Source organism: Oryx dammah, unplaced genomic scaffold (assembly GCF_014754425.2).
Source record: "Oryx dammah isolate SB20612 unplaced genomic scaffold, SCBI_Odam_1.1 HiC_scaffold_28, whole genome shotgun sequence".
Classification (NCBI taxonomy): Eukaryota; Metazoa; Chordata; class Mammalia; order Artiodactyla; family Bovidae; genus Oryx; species Oryx dammah.
In genome coordinates, this window is record NW_024070212.1 from 91,387,380 (window position 1) to 91,402,147 (window position 14,768).

At 37.2% G+C, this 14,768-nt stretch overlaps 1 protein-coding gene across 2 annotated transcripts in view; it reads right to left on the bottom strand.

Annotated features, from left to right (window-relative positions):
• ZYG11B (zyg-11 family member B, cell cycle regulator) overlaps window positions 1-14,768 on the bottom strand; it is a 76,612-nt gene that overhangs the window by 10,485 nt on the left and 51,359 nt on the right. For both annotated transcript variants that reach the window (XM_040231160.1, XM_040231159.1), the window contains exons 11-13: window positions 7,492-7,689; window positions 7,315-7,367; window positions 6,134-6,231 (exon numbers count right to left, since the gene is read on the bottom strand). In XM_040231160.1, coding sequence (XP_040087094.1) covers window positions 6,134-6,231; window positions 7,315-7,367; window positions 7,492-7,689 — 349 coding nt within the window. The remainder of the gene's footprint in view (window positions 1-6,133; window positions 6,232-7,314; window positions 7,368-7,491; window positions 7,690-14,768) is intronic.

The following is a 14,768-nucleotide window of genomic DNA, read 5'->3' on the forward strand; positions in this document are numbered from 1 at the left end:
TTGACGAAGGTGAAAGAGGAGAGTGAAACAGCTGGCTTAAAACTCAACATTCAAAACACAAAGATCATGGCATCTGGTCCTATCACTTCATGGCAAACAGATGGGGAAAAAGTAGAAATTGACAGATTTTCTTTTTGTGGGCTCCAAAATCATGTAGGCCATGTCTGCAGCCATGAAATTAAAAGACACTTGCTCCTTGTAAGAAAAGCTATGACAAACCTAGACAGCGTATTAAAAAGCAGAGATATCACCATGCCGACAAAGGTCTGTATAGTCAGAGCTACGGTTACTAAAGGTTAATGTTACCAATGGTATTTAGAGATGGATCCAAACCTGACCAGCATTTGTTTCATCTAATCAAGACAAAGACTGATAAAAGGCCAGGATTCCTTGGCTTGACTCCTTACTGGGGACTTGCGCAAGAGTGGGTAATTTAGTCAAGAAGTAGAAAAGTTACCAAAACTCACTGGTAAAGCCCTCATGTGGGCTACAATTAGACTGAGAGAAAATAAAAATGTAAGGATTGATAAGATTATGAAAGTTGGAATGTTTAAACAGACTTTCTAGAAAGAAGTTGTACCTCTTCTACCTGAATGTTTTATGGAAATGAGGTATTCAGTCTGTCTGGGGAACACCCTCCTACTCAGTATTGTAAGATTAAAATCTGTGGATGAAGTCCTAATGGAGGCTACAGTTAGGAATATAAAGATTAACAGAATTAAGGTAAAAGTTTGTAGAACTGGTTTGTGAATTTCTTTTATCTGACTGTATTATGAGGATGAACATTTTACTGACTGGGGAATGTTTTCCCTACCTAACATCATAAAACAGAAAGCATATAAATCCTTTTTTCAAGCAATGTTAATTAGATATGCTAAATGGGGAGTAAGACTGCCCTAGCCAATGCAGTGTGGAACAGAAGCTTGAGTGCTAGTAGGGACAAATTCTCTGTGTGATAGCCCTATGTGAAGGACAGACTGGGGGTTATGGCAAAAGCCTGTGAGCCTACCAGAGATGACTCCTGGGACTTTGGACTAAGAATTTCCATTTAAGGGCATTTACCTTGCTATTTGACATTAATTGAAGCTACCCTTATGAATGAAGGACAAACAATGATCTTCAAACCTGAAAGAGCCGCAGTGTTTTTGAGTGACGTCAGAGAAACACTCTAATGGGAATGACAATGCCCAGAAGAGTTAAATAATACAATGGAATCGGCTTACATAGGGTCATTCTACCTGGAGAATGTAAGGAGGGGATATTCATGAGAAGGGAGCATCTTTCTCACTAGTACTGACTTTGGAACTGCACAAGGAGCTGCCAGATTCTGTTGTCACTTGGACAGGGGCACATAAACAGCTCTCCAATAACCAACAAAGAGCTGCCCGGTTTGTGGACAGCAGCTCCAAGGTAATTAGACGACATTCTGTTTGGAAGGTAATCAATCTGACTGAAAAAGGTAAAATCAAAACACTTATGTAGAAGGAACTGCAAACTGTTTTTCCAGCAAGGATGGAAAACTGAATAGTAGTAAAAATCCCTGCTTTCATGGGCAGTGGCCAATGGTCTGCCTTTCTGCATCAACAGAGAGGATGAGATTGCTTTTCTTTCCTGGTCTGCTAATAGGAAGAAACATATTGATTTTCAAATCTTAAACCAACTTTGCATTCTTGGAGTAACCTCCCTTTTATACACTATTAGGTTCTGTTTGTTAACATTTTTTAAAAAGAATATCCTCATCTATGCTCATGAGATATACTGTTCACTAATTTTCTTATGTCTTTGCCTAGTATTTATATCAGGATACTTCTGGTGTTCCTTTTTTTAAAAAAAAAAAAACAGCTTTCTTTGAGTTTGGATATTCTCTATTGCTTTGTGTTCAATTTCACTGAACTTTTTTCTTCTGTGTATCTACTCTTAAGCTCACTAAGATAGTTTTCATGTTAAACTTTTATTTATTTTTTATACTTCACTTTTCCTCCTTTTGGTATTCATATTTTCTTTAAAATCTTGAATCATATCTATAGAAAATGTTTTTAATTTCCCCTGCTAATCCCATCATCACTATCATTTCTGGGTTTGTTTCAACTGTCTGACTTTTCTCTTGGTTATAGATCATATTTTTCTGCTTCTTCTCTCATCTAGCAATCCATCATATAACTATACATATTGTTGAGTGTAGACTTTGTTGTCTTTTTTAAAAGAGTGCGTAGTTTTTCTCTGGCAGACAGTTTTACAGAGCAGCTTGATCATTTCAAGACTTGTTTTCTAAGCTTTGTAGGGTTGCCTTAGAGAAGCCTTTAATTTAAGGCTAATCTCTCTGGCTCTTCTGGCATCTGCAGTGAAAGCCCTAGATATTATGTTCTTTCCACTGTTTGGAATTTAAATATTTTCCAACCCTGTGTAAGCTCATGTTGTTCAGTTAGCAGCTCTTTGGTATTTGGCCTCAAGGAGTCTCATCCTAGGCATGCACAGCTTAGTATTCAGCCTAAGACTCAAGAAACTCCTATGAAGATTTCTGGAGTTCTTTCTAGATGTAACTGCATTGTTCTGCCCCCAAATTCCAGGCACCTCAGTCTTGCTGCACTCTGATTTTTGTCTCCTCCATCCAGTGAAATTGCTGAGCTGTACTTGATTCCCCTATGCTACTCCAATAAATGCCTCCAGAAAGAAAGACAGGGAGTCTGTAGAGCTTGTTCTATGCCTGACTCCCGGCACACAGTGTGATCTGATGGCAAACAGCAGGGCTGCTGGAACTGCAGCAGGGCCTGCTTCCCCACCCACCTCCCCAAGCCTCCCGACCCCCTTCCACCCCGCAAGGGCCCATAGCAGTCCAGTCACCCTGCCTGTGCCCTGCTGGGGAGACCCTCAGATGTAGGCACACTGGAGGCAGGTCTCTGAGAGGGGAACTCGAGAGTCTGAGGGTAGGGCTGCATGTGGGCTGGGGCAGGCCACATCAGTGTGTGGTTATCTACTTGAGCACACGCCCCTGTGTATGTATACAGGCCCATTCACATGTCTGTGTTTATGAGGGGAGCTGCCCACCAAGAGTGGACTCAGGGTTGCCAAAACAGAGGCCTCTCCCAGTCTGGGATGGTCTAGCATCTCTTCACCTTGGCGACCCTGATTACAATTCTGAGAGGTCTCTGCAACCACCCCCTCAGGCTGCCCTCTCCTAATCGATGTACCAACCCTCATCCCTGGACCCACTGAAATCTTCCCTAAGGGTGTTTGTGCCTGGCATGACATAGGGCAGCCCTGCCCATGACAACAGGGCCAAGTGGAAACTGGCCCTATGGCAGAGGTAATGAGGGGTCCTGGCCTCCCAGACTCCCCATACTGGCCACTGTGGCCATCTTCAACACCACCTCCCTGGATATGTTCTTATTCATTCATTCAGCTACTTTCGTCCTCTTCTGCAACAGCCCTCCCTGCCTGCCCTGTGTCCATCTCCTCTAGGAGGTAGAAGGCTGTCTGCTCTGCTTTGTGGCCAAGGGAGACATTTCCTTGGGCAAAGAAACGGGCTTTCTTTGGGCTTTGGGCAAAGCTGTGTTGACTAGAAAAGGCTGGCTTCCTCTCACGTATCTGTGATTCTTATAGCAAGCCAGCTTCCTTCTTTCCCTGGGCCACTAGGAACGCCCCCGGCCTGTGGCTGTTCTCCATCCCTTTGTTCCAGTCTCCACCATGTTCCTCAAGCCCCTGGAGGAGGCATGGCCAAGAAGAACCAGGTGACAAAGCCCTCTCATTTGTTCCCTCCTTTCAAGGATCAGAATCCTTGCAATCTTTTGTCTAAGTCTAGAACAAACTTTCAAATTTCCCCCACATTTTTCTATTGTTTACGGCTGGTGAGCTACTCTGGTACCGGTTACTCTGTCCTGACCCAGAATATAAGTTTCTGCTCATATACTTTTCTATCATGTCTTCTTCACTTATAATTCCACTGTCTGGAAGTTTCAACATTATTTTACATTCTCCTAGTGCTGGACCTCTAGGCTACTTAGAGTTACTTCCTACTATAAATAATGATACAATGAATATCTCTGTAAAAACAAGCATTTGCGTATAATTTTTAAATTAAAAGGTAGACTACCTAAATGTTCATCAATAGAGATGTAGCTAGGTAAGTTTAATAAATTTATAGCCATATGTTATGGGTTAAATTGTATCTCCCTCAAAAGATTAAAGGTTAAAGTCCTAACACCCACTATAGTAGGCCCGGTATTTCAGAATGAAACCTCATGTGGAAACATGGGTGCGGCTGAGATACCACTGGGATAGGCCCTAATCCAATATGACTGATGTTCTTATGAAAAGGGGAGATCTGGACACTGAAACAGACACACACACACGATGATATGAAGACACACGGAGCAGCAAACACCAGAAGCGGGAAGAGGCAAGGAAGGGTCCTCCCCTGGATCTGTCAGGGAAAGCATGGCCCTAACTCACACCTTAGACTTCTAAGCCTCCAGAACGGAGTGACAAAATGTTCCTGTTATTTTAAGCCACCCATTTTTGGTACTTAGTTACACTTGCCTTAGGAAACTAATATACCATAAAATAAAAATTAAGTGATTATTGTAAATCATGTTGCCAAAAATTTCCCAAAATATGGGAATATGCTCATTATAATGTGTGAAACAGGTACTATTATTATTTCCATTTAACAAATGTGGAAACTGAAGTCCTAGATTTAATAATTTGCTCAAAATGGCATACATGGTAAGCAGTGGAACATGATTTGAATCCAGGTATTACTAGTCTTGTGTGCTCTTAATCACTATGCTACACTAAACTCTTAATTTTTAAAAGCTATAAGCTTTTTAGTGCATTAAAACTTTTTAGTGCAAACTGAGAAGTAAATTCCATTTAAATATAAACAGGGAAGCAAGAAAGTAGGAACCTGAACTACCTGAGTTGGAGATAAAATAATCTAACAATCTCCAAATCACAGTGCATTATAGAATAAATTCTTCAGGGTACTCACTTCACAGAGTAAAGCTGAAAAAACACCAACACCTAAGAGTAGTCACAAGAATGGTACCATTTAAATGAAAATGCACTGTTATTTATTTATTATGTTTTATTGTCTCCTATGAGTCTGTGAAAAGTAATGAGGAAAGAAGTCTGGAGATTAGAGGCCGGGTATAAAATCAGACAGACTGTTAAAAAAAAAATACTGAGAGTTCTCATAATCTAAAGGTACAGAGAAAGGAAAAATAAATTATAGCAGAGACAGTTTAGTATAGCTAATGAGGCAATCTTATGTTTATGAATGAACAGCTCTGCTCCAGGAATTTAGCAGGAGGAGGCAGAAAAAGTTCCAGGTGGAGGTTTAGGTGGGTACAAGGTGGTTTTCTCTGTCGCTTCCTGTTCCCTAAACCATCTTCCTCTATCCACCTGACAAAGAAGAACTTTTATTGAGTTCTCTTTTTGTGATATGTATTCATCAAAGAATGCAACAAGAAAGAATATAATGAAAAACTACTGCTACTTGCTAAAAAACTATTGTTAAAAACACGACTCTCACATTCTTATATAAGGCCATTTATAACACAGCCCCTATTAAGACTCTATAAAAGAAACTTAACTTGTACTTAATTACGCAGAAAAGCTTTATACCCCTTTGAGGATATATAATGTTCTTCCCTCTTATATACAGAAAGAGAACCATGTAGCTGATTACTTGCAGTCCAGTCACAGAGAGTATATCAATTACTATGAATGGCCTACATATCTAAATTCTACTATCTTCCCTCTATCTTTTAATTTTTTTCAAATTATTTTTCCTTGGATCTGATTTTTAACTTAAGAAAATTTAATTTATACTTTACTATTAAGGTATATTTATGTGCTTCTTTTTAATATTTCAAATCACCTATGAAATGAGTTTATATTAATAAATACTAACAGAGAGATACATCACATCACAGCCTTCAAAAAAGAATAATGAAAAGAAAAAGATATGAAACCTGATTTAAATAGTTTACTTTTCCACACACTGGGTGCTGGCAGCAATGTCCTAAACACTGAATATACATATTATTTTAATTTTACAGCTTCTTTTTTTTCCAGAACAATATAGCTGAAGGACAACAATTACATTCAAACACAGTTCTCTTTTGGTACATACGATTCTTGCTGCAGACATGTTGCATGGCCCAAACTGCCCACAGCTGGACTCCAGGTGTTGTGAAACAGCCAAGTAATGGGAAAAATGGATTAAAGGACCTAAAAGTTCAAAAGAAAAGAATAAAAGTTACATCTTATACTTTGCATCATTTTCTAAAGCAATGATTCCTGAGCTTTTCACTCCAGAAATTTCATCCTTCTATTTTTAAACTAATATAAATGACCCTCTATAGAACATCGTTCCTTTGTCTTAGCCATCTGATCAAGGATTGTATTCAAACAAAAGTCTTGGTGCAGAAGATAGAAGGTGATCAGAACAATGTACTTTTTCTCAAAAGCACCTTTTGGTCTTGAAGATATACATTCTGAAGAACAGTAGACCTTGGTTTGGAAACCTAGATAAGAAGTTTGTTGATAACTAACCAATAGAACATCATGAAGGAGGTCCAGAATTTAGCCTGTTTCTTCTAGTATTCTGCCCAAAAATGGGTGAAACATATTGGAATAAAAAGTACTGGCAGCATCAGCATTTATAAAATAGACAACAAAATAAACTGTAATGATAATATTTATGCAGCAATCTGGAATACTTCAGGTATATTAGTAACTTATCTATCAAATCACTTGTCATAAATAAAGTTAGAATCCAGTATGCACTTTAATAATTACAAACTGCTTCCCTAAACAAACCAGGTGCTGCTTCTAGTTCTTTAAATGTGTTCTCTTGTTCTACACCTCCTTGCATTAATACTCTTCCTAAAATCGTCTGTCCCTACTTAAAACTCAGTTCACAATCTACTTCATCTGGAAGTTTGTCATTCTTTCCCAGTGCAGATTTAAGTACTTTCATCTTTTTTTTAAAAGTATTTTCATCTTTGATTTTAGAGCATTCTATGAAATTAGCATAAGAGTAAATTATATCTGATTTACATTTGGTTTCCCTCACTAGGCTGTAAAGTTCTTGTTTGGAGGCACCATATCTTATTCATCTTTGAATTTCAAGAGGATAGAACAAGACTTTGGCACCTGTCTTCAATGAACATAAAAGAAGGATGATGAATGACAGGTAGCAAAATAAAGTAAAAACATAGAAGCCTAAGGGAAGACATACATCTAATAGGAATGACCTCTAGGCAAGCAACATGACTAGGCTGGCTTAATATTAATTATCTTGCTAATTACCTGTATGCTACCATCTCACACTCTGGAGTTGGCCATTTCAAAATAGCTGAATGCTGAAAGACACAAGACACACGGAAAGGATTATAATATTTATTTAGTATTGCATGATGAGGCTTTGATAGTTTAATCGTTATGAATGTTGTTTGTATTCTTCCAGAAAACAGCAAGTTACCCTACCAGATCATCCAGAAGAGAATTCCTCTGGCTGCGACTCAGTGTCCAAGCTTGTTCACCTCTAGATATTAAGTGGGCAATAATTCCAGCTGCAAAGTAACTGACTTCCACTTCAACACTATGTAGAAGACTACTGATGTGGTCTATAAAATCCTTCCACATTAATTCAGAATGCAATTCTTGTACTTCAGCTATATTGTTCTGGGGGAAAAAAATAGAAAAATTAATTATGTATAGTAAATGGCTAAATGACACTGCAATGATTTAAATGTGTATGGACAAAAGGTGAAGACTGTTGCTATGTTAGCACTGTGGGATTATAGGTGATTTTATTCCTCTCCACCCCAAACAATAAAAGAAATAGTAGTTTCTTTTCAAGTCAATTAGTGAAGTAGATAACCTAAAAATTTCCTGCTGTACAATATCTAGTTGTGCTGAGTGAAAAACAGCAAGCAAACTTTAAATATGTAACTTTTTTGTCTGGGATGAAATGTAAACAGGAAATCAAACTAGCGCCTAACAGGCTATCTCTGGCTCACAGCAGTGGGGGCCGGGCAGGGTGCAAGAGAACTGGGTTTAACAACCATGCTAGGTCGGAAGTAAGGACCAGAGATACTAAGACTTTGCATACAATGCAAGAATTTTCAAAGCATTACACTTCAATAAAAGGGTGGCCTGACACAGAGACATAAGAAAGAAGCCTATTGTGATCTGGGCTCTGGCCTAAAGGGAAAAGTCTTCCCTTGTAATTTATAAACAGGGGCCTGCCCTCAAGCAAGACTGTAGTTCAAATTTACACCATCTGTGTGGTCTGGGGAAACTCCAACCTGAGAGCAACCATAAGAGAGGTAGGAGGAAAACAGTAGGAAAGGTAAGGGGAAAGTTTGGTATCTAGAAAGCAGAGATAGGTGAGTACATCAAAAGGATGAAAGAGGTACTTCCCTGGTGGCCTGGGGTTAACAATCTGCCTGCCAATGCAGGGAACATGGGTTCAATCCCTGGTCCAGGAAGATTCCACGTGCCACGGGGCAACTAAGCCCGTGCACCACAACAATAAAAGCCCTGCACTCTAGAGCCCGTGAGCCACAATTACTGAGCCTGTGTGCTGCTCTCTGGAGCACAGGCTCTGCAACAAGAGAAGCCACTGCAATGAGAAGCCAGGGCACTGCAACTAGAGAGTAGCCCCTGCGCCCCACAACTAGAGAAAGGCCCACACAACGAAGACCCAGTACAGCCAAAAATAAGTAATTTTTTTTTTAAAGGGCGAAAGGATTAGTAGTTCTAAGTACTGTAGAGAGCCTAAGTAAGATAAAGACAGGAAAGCATTCATTTACGTGAGTAATATAGTGATCCTCTGTCTTAAAAACGTCATAGCCTAGGACCTCCACTGAATGTCAAAATTTGCCTGCTGGCCTGTGGAAGGTAGGTGTTTTATCTGGAGGTGGGATATGATGGCTTGCCTAGGCAGTACATAAGGAAGACCTCTATTCAGATGGGAAACAATCGAGGGGTTTACAGTTTAGGCTGTGCTTGATTTTCTCCAAAACAATAGAAGACCCAACTTAGCTCACTATTCTGAAGATTAATCCTCTTTCTCAAAACTCCATCTGATCTACTATGAAATCATAATTCTTTTCCTAACACACTGATTCCAATTCTTAGGGACCAAAAACCCTGCCTTTTCATTGTTAAGCAACTATTTACTCCCTAGCTTAAGTCATTCTATGACAAGTGAAAAGGAAAGGCATCAGGTCCAAATGCATCCTCTGTAAAGACTAAGTTCTCTTTTCCAACCACCAAACGGAGGGAAGACAGAAGAGACAGGTATAACTCCACCCGCTACAAGGATGCACATAATCCTGTGTTCCTCCCTCACCACAAATGATTAATCAAAGTCTGCTATGCCCCTCTCTAACCTCACATATTCAAACAAGAAGAGGCATCTCACATTTATTTTTTATATTCTTCCATATTCATATTTTTTACACAGCATATATCATTTTACAGAGACAAAAAAAGGAAATAAATATATACCTTTTAAAATAAACAAATAAGGGAATTCCCTGGCAGTCCAGTGGTTAGGACTCTGTGCTTTTCATTCCCAAGGGCCTGGGTTCAATCCCTGGCTGGGGAAGCAAAATCCCACAAGCTGTGTGGTGTGGTCAAAATAAATAAATTAAACAAACAAACAAAGGTAGTCCTCCATCTCCTCCAAGCTTGGTAGAAAGAAATAAAAAGACCCTCTGAGAATGGCACATCTTGAACTCAAAGCCTCACAGAAAATGCTAAATTACAATTCACAATGAAAATAATCCATAGTGAGTGAGAATCATCAAATACACAGTAGTGAATTAGACTCCCGCAAGAATCTCATGCAATGCAACTACAAGATGGTACCTCATTTAAGAAGTTTAAAACACACACACAAACACATGAAAATGCAAAGACAGCATCATTAAAACAAAAACCAACAAGAAATATCTGGAACAAAGCATCAAAAGAATCATGGGCCATTCTTTGTTGTAATAAACAAGTTACTGGGAAACCAGCCAAAATATATGAGAGAATGGACAATAGCTATGAGACAATGGAATAGCTATACCGGGAATCTGATCCCTGTATAGATACAAGAGAAGATATTCAAATAGGGCAGTTTCTAGATTGCTGTGCATATAAGGGGAATCTAAAGAGAACCTGACAGTTTTGCTGAGTTGAAGAGATAAGGATCCGTGTGTAGGGTTGCTAAGGCAGCAAAAATCTATAAAACAGAGCAATAAAAAGGAAAAATTTCCAAAGAAAAAGACATCTGCAGGGGGATCCCCTAAAATCTTTGGCTGACTACTGATATGAAATGAAACCCCATGAAACTAGGGAAAGAACCACCAGAAAGCAATATATGAACAAATCCCAAAGTCACACAGGTTTAGGAATAGTTTACATTCTTACCAGCCAGAGTGAAGGGATCTCATCTAAACAAAGCATTTGAGTATCGTGGGGTAACTAGGGTTAAGCAATAAGGGAAACGCTGATCTGAAGCTACTCTAACAAAGCAAATATAGGCATACCTTGGAGATTGTGGGTTTGGTTTCTGACAATCACAAAAAAATGAATACTGCAATCAAGGGACCCACATAAAACTTCTTAGTTTTCAGTACACACACAAGTTATGTTTATACTATATATATTGTAGTCTAATAAGTATGCAAAGCATTACATTAAAAAAAACACTGTGCATACCTTGATTATTAAATACTTTATTGCTAAAAGACTCTAACCATCATCTCAGCCCTTGAACTAGTTATAGTAGTAACATCAAACATCACTGATCAGAGATCACCATATCAAATGTAACAATAATAAAAAAGTTTGAAATGTTACAATAATAATCAAAATGTGACACAGAAACTTAAAGTGAGCCAATAATGTTGGAAAAATGGTGCCAACAGACTTGCCACAAATCTTCAATTTGGAAAATAACACAGTATTTGTGAAGTGAATAAAATGAGGTATGCCTATAAGTAAGCTTTGAATGGAACAACCTGATCTGTGAGTAGCTTAACTGAATACCAGGACAAAGTCCAAGACTCTTTAAAGGAAAATAATAAAATCTAGTAACCAACAAAGTGAATTAAATTTCACAATGGCTACAACCAGTGAAAAATTACCAGACATATAAAGAGTCAGGAAAATATGATCCTTAACCAGAAGAAAAGTCAATCAATAAAAATAGATCCAGAAATGACAGGGATAATAGAAACAATAGATAGGATTTAAAACAGCTATTATAAATGTTATAAATATATTACAAAACGAAAGAAAAATATAAACCTGAGGAGAAAAAAAATGACGATATAAAAATGACCTAAAGGTAACTTCCAGAAAGAATATATTATTATACTATATGTATATGATTATAATATATATATCTATATATAAAATGAAAAAACAGTAGTAGACAACATTCAAGCCAGAACATGGAAAGGAAAAAAAAAAAAAACTGCCAAAACGCCAGTAGAGTAAGTTTGATAACTTCAAGCATCTAAACATACTTGTAATCAGGGTCTCAAAAAGAAAGGATATAAGAAAGGGTACAGGAAAACATACTTGAAGAAATAATGGCACAAATTATTCCAATTTATGAAAATTATAACCAAAAAGCCCAACAGAAAAAATGTCCACTTGGACTTCAATAGTGACCAAAAAATTTCTTTTGAAAATGAAATAAAGACATTTTCACACAGACAAAACCTAAATGAAAATTCACTGCCAACATACCTACACTAAGAGAAAGTGTTTTTTTAAATAGTGTAAGAAATACATTGTTGTTATTCAGTCACTTAAGTCACACCCAAATCTTTGCAATCCCATGGACTATAAGCACACCAGGCTCTTCTGTCCTCCACTGTCTCCCGGAATTTGCTCAAACTCATGTCCGTTGAGTTGGTGATATTATCTATCTCATTCTGTGCCACCCTCTTTTCCTTTTGCCTTCAATCTTCCCTAGTGTCAGGATCTTGTTAAGTATAAAAGACAAATTTCTCATTCTTAAACCTGTACAGTGAAAAACTGATGAGGACTCCTACTTCTGACCAAGATGAAATAAAAGGGGCCAGACTTAATTTCCATTCTAATACAACTGAAAAAACACATGAAACAAGATACTAGACATTAGGTAATAAAGAACAATGACCTTTAGAGGTGGATAACAAACAAGATGAGATGCTGCCTTGAGAGTTTCCAGGCGGTGGCACAGTGATATACGATTGAAGTAGAGCCCAGTGGACTCATGGAGTTGAAGAGATGGAGTTGGGAATCCAGGGAGATCAAGGCAAGTCACAGGACAGAGAACCAGAGAGAAGAGAACTGTACATCAAGAGAATTCAGAGAGCTGCAGGGCATAGCACCCTATTCAGCAGAGTACTGATCAGAGCATGACTGTGAGAAAACTATTTGAAGGTAGAAAATGAGCTATTAAAAAGATTAAAGTTCTTGGCACTCACAAAGGGCCAGGAGTAGTGCCTGTTCTCACCATCCAGTCTGAGACAACTCTTTCACAGGGCACTGAGTACTCAGGAAGGTCTTGTTTCTGCAGTACAGAATAATTAGCCCTAGCCTCGGCACGCTCTGGATCCTCCTAATACATCACAAAAGCAAGATCAAATAGGATCAGACTGTTTAAAAGTCAGTCAGTTAATCCTGGAACAAAATTCAAGAATATATTATAGGAAAATAAAACTATCCCGCATCCAACAAGGTAAAATTCAAAATGTCTGGCATCCAATCAAAAACCACCAGGCATGTAGTGATAGGAAAACAAAACTCAAACTGAGGGGAATAATCAATCATTTGCAATTTACCCAGAACTAACACAGAGGCTAAAATTAGCAGAGAAGGACAGTTACTATGAATAAATTTCATATGTTCAAAAAGTTACGTAAAATATGGAAGATATAAAAAGGAGCCAAATTGAAGTTTTAGAGAAGAAAATGACACCTAACGATAAAAACTATATACTAGCTGGGATTAATAGCAGATTAGACATTGAAGAAGAAACAATTACTAAATTAGAAGGCATAACAATGGAAACAATTCAAACTGAAACATACACAGAAAACAGAAGAAAATTTAAAAAGCACCAATGAGTTGTGAATTTCAAGCAGCTTAAAATATGAGATTGAAGTCTCCAAAGGACTCCAGTGGGTTGGGGGTAAGGGGGTGTAAAACATTTTTTGTTTCAAGAAATAATGGCCAAACACTTTTCAAACTTGAAGACTATAAACCAAGAAGTTCAATGAATCCCAGATACAGGAATCATGAAGGAGATTACATTAAAACACATCAAATCAAATTACACAGAATTGTTGTTGCTAATCCTAAATCTTAAAAGTAGCCAGAGGAACAAAATCATATACATACAGAGGAATAAAGATAATGATGACATCAGATTTCTCACTGGAAAGATGACAAGTCAGAAAAAAGGTAATCAACATCTTTAAAGTACTATCAACCTAGAGTTCTACAACTGGCAAAAAAAGAAACTTTCAAAAATGATGATTAAATAAAGATGTTTGCAGACATACAAAAGCTGAAGAATTCATCAGTAGTAGACAGACCCACACTATGAAATATGTTAAAGAATGTTTTTTTTGGCAGAAGGAAAATTATAGAAATCTGGATCTAAACAAAGGAAAAGTGAGCATCACAAATAGTAACTAGTTGGGAAAACATGTAAGTTTTTTAAAAGTATTTATATCTCCTTAAAAGATAACTGATATAAAAAACAATGTTTATTGGTTTATTACATATATAAAAGTAAAATACATGACAATGATGACATAAAGGAAAGAAGAGCAGAAATGGAAATCTACTATTTTAAAGGTTTTTATAATATATATGAAATCATATAAAATCACTTAAAGGTAGACTGATTAAAAATGTAAAGTATAAATTCACAATAATCATTAACTTAGCAAATCAGAGTAATAGCTAATAAACCAAGAAAGGAAATCAAACAACATTATTAAACTCAAACCCAAAAAAGGCAGAAAAAGAAAAAAAAAAAAAAAAGAAGAACAGATGGGACAAACAGAAAACAAATACCAAGTTGATGAACTCAAATATAACCATACCAATAATTACATTAAATGTAAACAATCCAAACAGTCCAAATAAAAAGAAGAGATTCTCATACTGGATAAAAAACAGGGTGCAAAGTATATGCTGTCTATAAGAAACACACTTTAAATATAAAGAAAAATATAGGTTAAAAGTAACAGGAGGGAAAAAGATAAACCATGTCAACATTAGTCAAAACAAAGCTGGACTGGCTATATTAAGGAGACAAAGGAGATTTCAAAGTAAAGAATATTACCAAGGATAAAGAATGTCATTTCATAATGATAAAGGGATCAATTAAGAGGGCATAGCAATTCAGTTTTTGAACCTAATAGAGCTTCAAAGTACAGGAAGCAAAAACTGATAGAACATGATAAATGCTATCTAACAGAACAAGTAGGCAGAAAATCAGTAAGTCTAAGGTAGACTTGAATATCAACCAATAGACATATATAGAACACTCTAACAAAAGCAGAATATTCATTCTTCTAAAGAGCACATGGAACACTGACCAGAAAAGACCATATCCCAGGCCACACATGTCTCAATAAATTCAAAAGGACTCAAAGTACATTCTCTGATCATGAAAAATTAAACTAGAATCAATATCTCAAACTATTGAAAAAATTCAATCACAAAGTAAAGGAAAAAGATAACGGAAGGAA